The 7642-nt window shown below is 31.0% G+C and overlaps 2 protein-coding genes across 2 annotated transcripts; one reads left to right on the plus strand and one right to left on the minus strand.

The window, feature by feature from the left end:
• The first annotated feature begins 1924 nt into the window (after positions 1 to 1924).
• LOC112791773 (ubiquitin-ribosomal protein eS31 fusion protein) lies at positions 1925 to 2773 on the plus strand. Its single transcript, XM_025834733.3, has one exon. It carries the CDS (start codon positions 2115 to 2117, stop codon positions 2580 to 2582), a length of 468 nt encoding a protein of 155 aa, XP_025690518.1. The 5' UTR covers positions 1925 to 2114; the 3' UTR covers positions 2583 to 2773.
• LOC140181914 (uncharacterized) lies at positions 2072 to 5328 on the minus strand. Its single transcript, XM_072227609.1, has 4 exons — positions 5098 to 5328; positions 3562 to 3955; positions 3200 to 3278; positions 2072 to 3103 (listed from the first exon to the last, which is right to left on the minus strand). The coding sequence occupies exons 2-4, from the start codon at positions 3683 to 3685 to the stop codon at positions 2995 to 2997; spliced, it is 312 nt and encodes a 103-aa protein (XP_072083710.1). The 5' UTR covers positions 3686 to 3955; positions 5098 to 5328; the 3' UTR covers positions 2072 to 2994.
• Positions 5329 to 7642: the final 2314 nt, after the last annotated feature.

Consider the following 7642-nt stretch of genomic DNA (forward strand, 5'->3'; position numbering starts at 1 on the left):
GAGTTTGAAGTCTATAATATTCTTGAACCATAAGGAGGGAGACAAGAAAAAAATAAAACATATATAACTGTAATAATAGTATGTCAATTTTACACTAAGTTTTATATCAAAAGGCTAATAAAAATTTATCGACAACCTAGTATCTTACTAACTTCATTAGAAAAGCAATTGGCATATGATATTGTGCTCCTTGTTACACATTTCATCTCAAATATGAAAACAGAGTTATAGATAAATTAGTTATATCTACAGTAAATATTTATATAAAAGTATAAATCATAACATGCTATTAAAATAAAAATAATATTATTCTTACTTAAATATTATTAAAAACTTATTTGAACACGACATTTGTTGTTGATGACTTCGGATTGCCATCTTCATCTAGAATTAAAACCCTGAGGTCACTGCGACTCTTAACTCTTGACAAAGCAACATAAAGTTGTCCATGGGTGAACACTGATTTTGGCAAGTAAAGTCCTACATGTGATAATAATTGATCCTGACTCTTGTTAATGGTCATTGCAAGAAATACTGTTAATAAAAATTGTCTCCGTTGGAACTTAAATGACAATCCTGAATCTGAAGGAATCAAGTTCATTCTTGGAATGTACACTTTATCTCCAACATTTCTACCAGTCACTACCGTCGCTCCAATTACGTTGCTGCCAAGTTCGTTAAATTATTAATCTTGTCCTGTTGCATAAACCTGAAGTCTGGTATATGTTTCGCAGTAGCATTACAGCAACTCCTGACTTCAAAGTCAACTTGTGATTGGATAGTCCCGAACATTTGATGTCATTTAGGAACTTTGGTGTGAACCACTCTTGTTGTACATCTTCATTCTCATCAGCTTGACATGTGTCAGAACTCAAATATTCCTTTTTCATCCCTGAAAAGATTGTCAAGACAAAATCGTTTACCTTCTCGACACTCTCAAGCGTGGGTGCAAAAATTATCATACTCTATAAATACCTATAATCTAACATGTTTTGCAACAAATTTGGATATGCAAAGCCTACCAAATGAGAGAGAGGGTCATCAGTAGTTGTAATCAATAGATCATCTGAAATTTCAATTTCTGATTCATCACCAACAACAGAACCAATATTTTCATTTCCAACAACAAGTATCCAATTAGTAAATCTCTTTATTTTACCTTCATCTTGATCTGAAGAAGACATTAGAAGTTTCATGATTAAGAATATAGGAATTAGTATTAGAATTTTAAATTTTAATTTTTTAAATAGAGTTTTCTAATTAGCTAGTGCAAATTTTAAATTTAAAAAAAAATTTCTAATTAAACGTTCGTTGTTCATTAGGAATATAGAAATTTGTTAATTTAAAAATAATTTGTTATTAGTTTCGTCATAAGTAGTATCAATCCTATTATTTGTCGATAAAAATAAATAAAATTAAATACAATCTAAAAATTAATAACCTTATAAATTATGTAAATTTTAAAAAAATATTTAAAAAGAGAGAAATAATGAAAGTACTTCTATTGTGGAGAAATAATCTAAAAGATAACAATGTAAATTGAGTAAAGAGAAAATTTATAAATGTAGCAAGTAAAAAAATTTAAATTTAAAAATCGAAATAGTTAAAAAGTCACTTAATTATGAATTAGTATTAGAATTTCAAATTTCAAATTTTAAATAGAGTTTCTTAATTAACTAGTACAAATTTTAAATTTTTAAATAAAATTTTCTAAATTAATTCAATTTTGTCGAAACAATATTAGAAACAGAATTCAGTATAAAAGAATATCAAATTAAAATTTTCTTTAAATAGTATAAATATAACCTCACATTTTAATAAGAATAATAATTCTATTTACTTTAATATAATTTTTTGCAATTAGCATAATAACTTATAAATTATATAAAATTTAAAAAATATTCTCAAATTCAATTACTTACTTAAAAATTAAAAAAAAAGTTTATTTGAATTTAAATTTTGGCCCATTTAATAATGGGCCTCCAACTAGCTAACAGCAGCCCACCCAAAACACCACTCAAACCCTAACCCTAATAACCCGCTCACCATATGAACCCTCCGCTTCCAAATTCATTGAGTTCCAGCGTAGCTTCCCCCTTCTGCCGTCCGCAAAGATGCAGATCTTCGTGAAAACCCTAACGGGGAAGACCATCACCCTCGAGGTGGAGTCTTCCGACACCATCGACAACGTCAAGGCCAAGATCCAGGACAAGGAAGGCATCCCACCGGACCAGCAGCGTCTCATCTTCGCCGGCAAGCAGCTCGAGGATGGTCGCACCCTCGCCGACTACAACATCCAGAAGGAATCCACCCTCCACCTTGTCCTCCGCCTCCGCGGTGGCGCCAAGAAGAGGAAGAAGAAGACCTACACCAAGCCTAAGAAGATCAAGCACAAGCATAAGAAGGTGAAGCTCGCCATCCTTCAGTTCTATAAGATCGATGACAGTGGTAAGGTTCAGAGGCTTAGGAAGGAGTGCCCTAACGCTGAGTGCGGTGCTGGAACTTTCATGGCCAACCACTTTGATCGCCATTACTGCGGAAAGTGTGGCCTCACCTATGTTTACCAGAAGGCTGCTGCGTAATTTCGTTTAATTTTCTGTCATTTAGGGTTTTACTCTTTAAATTTTAATTTCTCATCTGTTAATTTCGGTGTTTCGGTTTTGGAACGAGACTGCTATGTTAGAGGTTTAAATTTTGAGGATTTTTATGTGACTATATATCTTTTGCGATTGTGTTTTGTTCTGCCCTACGAATTAATGGTTTGTTGAGGTTAGCTTATTAGATTCTCAGTATTTTGTTTGCTTAATATTATATTTGGGTGCTATGGAATAATCGAATAGAATAGAACATGACAGATTGAGCTTTTAATTGGGGTTATGATTGCAAGTACTTCACTTGTGCTTCAATTTTAAGCTTCAAATGTCTCTGCACCTGAAAAATTATGATCCAAATTGATTCAACATATTATGCTCCAATTTCAATTTAGATCATATATTATATTATAAGGTATTGGTAGCTAATTAAGCTACCTACCTCAATTTGCTCATCAAGTTTCTTCTGTACTTCCATTTGCATTTGGAGAGCCTCAGCAATTTGCATGCTTCTGTTGAACATAACATTTGATCAATGAAATTTTTAATACCAATTAGAAAAAACATTCAACTACTTTGATCAATGTTCTAACTATTATAATTATTACTCAGTCATCTCATTCTGTGTCCCAATACTTTCTTCCCTGCTGCTACAAGGACCTTCACTGTTCTTCAATTCTCTGCAATCTGTACCAAAGAGAAAAAAAATGATCATTGATCAGAACAAGTTATTGTCAAAACAGATTTCTAGTTGTAGTTGGCTTTTCCCAAGTCTATATTTCTGCAATGACCAGAAAAAAAAACACACAATATGTTGGTAAAAGAAAAGAACTCCATGATTTGGAATCAGTGAAAGTAACAAGAAGAAAAGGGAAATGCCTAATACAGATACATTAGCCTAAGATGTTTAATTATCTCAAAAATACTAAAATAGAAAGGTATTGTTTTGTAGTTTGTACTATATACTCACTTTCTGAACCTCCAAGCTGATTAATTGCCTCAATGAATCTTTGGTGAAGTTCAGGAGTCCATTTGAATCTTGGCTTTGCATCAGTTGAGAGAACCAATTGTATACTATTTTGCACATTTTCCATTGTTTGTTGCTTCTTTCAGGAAAGAGTTACACTGTGGAGTTACACAATAGAAATTTTTCAATGAAAGAATGAAACCTTTTTTAGCTACGTACGACTATATATGATCTGTATATGTGGAAGCTCTATAGTTTCTCTTGTATTATATATAATATAAATTGGAGTAGTTGTTATGTCCCATGATCTCATTCTCATATCAGGAAGCATGAGTGGGGTTATGTTGGCGGAATGTATGCCATCACCTCTTTCTCTTCCCTCTTTCTTCTTTTTTCCCTGATACAGCAAAAACAAAGAAAGGAAAACAGTTCAATATCTGAGTCCTAAAAGGGGAGAAAAGAGGAAAAGTGTAAGGTTTGTTTTTATCTTGCTGTTTTCCCACTTCCCCTCTCTTTCTCTAAGGTAGAGAGTCCTCTAAAAGTATGATTTTGATTGCTTGTTTCTGTTACTGTGAATGTTCAATTCAGCTACTAATACTGTAATACATGTGTTAAATGAAATCAAACCAGACTTATCTGTTGAATGTTGTGTGTTGGTTGTTTTCACGTATGAGTAGAATCTATATTGTTTTATACCTTGTTAGAATAAACTGTAAAAAGTAACATCTCGAAGCATGTTTGGATATGGATTCTATTGGGAAATCGGCTATTTTGTTTCTAATTCTCATCCTGTTGTTTTCACCTCAATAAGCGGATTTAAAACAAGTTAATTCCTTACGGTGTTAAAACTTTATATAATAGTTAAAACTAGCACAATTTTCATGTGTAGTTGTCTGATCAAACTATTTGTTGCCTCATGCTCGTTGTAAGCTATATTCCAATTTAGAATAGACTGAATATTCACTCAGTGAAGGGAAACTAAAAGCTAGTCATAGTAGTTGAACTAATAATTGCATTTAACGAATGTCAAAATGAATTTCATGTAGTTAAGATTTATGCTGCATATTGTCCTGAATTTCATGTGGTTAACATTTACCAATTTTAGCAAAAGAAACAGAACTTGAGCAAAGGATGGCGTCATTTTATGAAAAACTAGCAGAGCAACCCGTGCATTCGCACGGCAACATATATTATTGTTTACATTTAGAAAGAAAAAAACTAAATCTTTTTATTTTTAAGTTATTACCACAAAAAAAAACTAAATCTTTCCATGTCTAAATATTATTAAGCTATAATATTATTAAAAAACAATCTTTTGTTTGAATTTTATTTTTATTATCCATGTAAAAATTATTTCTGGTTACAAATCAAACATTGAGTACATAATTATTAAAGAGAAGTCGCTGATATCTATTAAAAAACAAAGTTAGTACAAAATTATCAGAGAGAAGTGGTTAATCTCTATTATGAGACAAAGTTTGTCAAAAAGTTCAAACAATTTTAGAAATATATCTTTTAAAAAGAGAAAAAACAACTAACCAAATATGAGAAATTTTTCGCCAAACATTTTGGTCCAAGTTTGGAGTACATTTTAGACAAATTGTAACTGCGAGATGATTGGAGGAGATGTTGCTATTCCAACGCGAGGCAGCAAGAAGAAGAGCGGAAGAGATGAGAAAGGAGAAGGTATGGTGCAAGACCGAATGAGGAGATGCTACTGCTGAAATCTTCTTTTGAACACTCCAAAACTGCATTAAATCTACTCCACCATCCAAAAGGAATTTCAATAATTTATTTAATCAAAACTTCTTCTCCGTTTTCGTTAGGTATTTTGACTCATAGAAAGAAACCCTTTTGAAGATTTGGTAAAAAAGTGATACAATGAATATGGGCCCAAATGTAACAAAGGTAATTAAAAAAAAAAGTTAAAGACAATTACAAATACACCCCTCAATATGAATAATTAATGCTGCACAAAAGTATAGTGCAATAACTACATCAAATTCAAGTTTAAATAATGAATTAAACATTATAATTTTAGTGATGAGTTATAAGAGAAGATATAAATAAATATAAATTAATTCCATATTATAATTTAAATCTATCTATAATCTTAAAAATACTTTAATACTGGAATTCTATTTTTGATTCAAAATGAATAAAAAAAAAAAGAAAAAGCGCTAATACAAAGCTATCCTAATTCTGGACTCAAACAAAAACATGATTAACCTGTTACATGAATTAAATATTATTAAAGTCTTATTACTGATGTATATACTATTAAAAAATTGAAGAATAAATTAAAAGTGAAGACATAATGGCTGAAATAGCATAATATTAACTTCAAATATAGAAACCCATACAAAAGAAGATGAAACAACAGTTAAACATAAAGCATTACAAAGTTCACAATATATTACTAATATTCTACACCAGTTTGAGAAAACTCTTAAACACTAACATCTTCATCATTGCATAATAGCAAGAAAGATACTTGAGTACAATACATGTAACACGAACAAAATGCAAGACTCTTTCCAATTCTTCACTTCAATGCCAGATATTGGACTCTGATTGACGTTGGATACACAATTTGAAAGCATCTTGAAGTTGATTTGTAGTTGTAACAGAAGAAAATTCATGTGCCAAATTTACCTCGCTGGTAGTAGAATTGACCTCTTGGTTAACAGAAAATTCACAAGGCTACAAAAAATCACAAAATACAAAACACTCGTCAGAGTAAGAACAAAAGAAATAAAAAAATCATCAATAAAGGCTAATGAATACTAAAGGAAATCACTTTAAAGTAAATGATTTAATAGTATAATTTAATGCAAACCTTTTGTTGCATATTAACTGTAGCCTCTGTTGTGCAACCAAAATCCATGGAGTATTGCTGCATAAATGAACCGAAAGAAAAAGAAAAATTAATAATACACTGATAAATAATTAAATACAACACCATGAGACACAAGAATTGAGTTTTGAAACCGAGAGTGAATGAAGAATTAGCTAAACCTTATCATATAATTTCTGATTTCGTGATTGGAATGAATCAGCTATTAACCTTCCTGAGGTTGAAGGTCTAACAACTTTGGCACCATGAACAGAATCCGATAATTCAATTTGAAAACTACTTGATTGGAATAAAACATGAATGAATTTCAAAAATTTAAATAGGATTAACAGAGGACAATAATATAATTGCAATAAAGAATGAGAACATAATTAAATTTAAAAACACAAGATAGAATATGAGCAAAATGTTATCATTGCAACCAAACCTTTTTATCATGCATTGGAGAAGCACGTTCAAAGAGATTGACCAATGAAACATCATCACAAATACGATACATTATATACACAGTTGTCTTATACTCATAACCAACAGGTCTAGGATCTATCATTAAAACCATCTTCTTCCCAATTAAACAGTCATACATGGTTGGCGGGACTCTATGCTCATAAATAGTCTATATAATTCAAAGAAAAATACAGAAAAAGTAAGCCACACAAAACAATTTAACCAGTAAGAATGAGATGGAGAAATAAATAATAAGGGTAAGATTTCTATGCATGAGGAAATCCAGCAAAAACAATAAAAAGAATAAACAAACCTCTTTGAAATTTGATTTTTCATTCAACAAATCACCACAATCTTTCTTGATAATATGCCTAACTTCACGATCATGCAGAATGAATACATTGCTACCACTTGCATGAGAAATCACCACCTTTAACCGATAGCTTTTTAAAAAATTCAAAAGAAAAGAAACATTATTGAAATAACTAAAAACCTATGCAGAACGATGAATTTCGCAAATAAAAAAAGTAATCACAGTTAATTTTGTTAATATAATAAGAATGCAACCAATTTTTTTTAAACCTTGGAATAGCGTCAACACACTCAAGCTGACACATACTACAAAAAAATTGTCATTCTGTGGATAAATAACTGCACCACAAAGACATGAAGAATACCACCATTTTTGCTCCTTTAACACAGATGTGATCTTTCCAAGCACTAAGCAGAAAACATCCTACATGGATTTTTTTTGTAAGTCAAATAAGTAATAAGGCAATA

The sequence above is a fragment of the Arachis hypogaea genome, chromosome 3 (genome assembly GCF_003086295.3).
Source record: "Arachis hypogaea cultivar Tifrunner chromosome 3, arahy.Tifrunner.gnm2.J5K5, whole genome shotgun sequence".
In the NCBI taxonomy this organism is placed as follows: Eukaryota; Viridiplantae; Streptophyta; class Magnoliopsida; order Fabales; family Fabaceae; genus Arachis; species Arachis hypogaea.

Coding starts and splice junctions, on each gene's coding strand:
- LOC112791773 (XM_025834733.3), top strand. CDS start 2,115: ATGCAGATCTTCGTGAAAACCCTAACGGGGAAGACCATCACCCTCGAG.
- LOC140181914 (XM_072227609.1), bottom strand. CDS start 3,685: ATGGAAAATGTGCAAAATAGTATACAATTGGTTCTCTCAACTGATGCA. Junction 3,279..3,561: donor TCAGCTTGGAGGTTCAGAAA/GTGAGTATATAG, acceptor TCTTTGGTACAG/ATTGCAGAGAATTGAAGAAC. Junction 3,104..3,199: donor ACACAGAATGAGATGACTGA/GTAATAATTATA, acceptor TATGTTCAACAG/AAGCATGCAAATTGCTGAGG.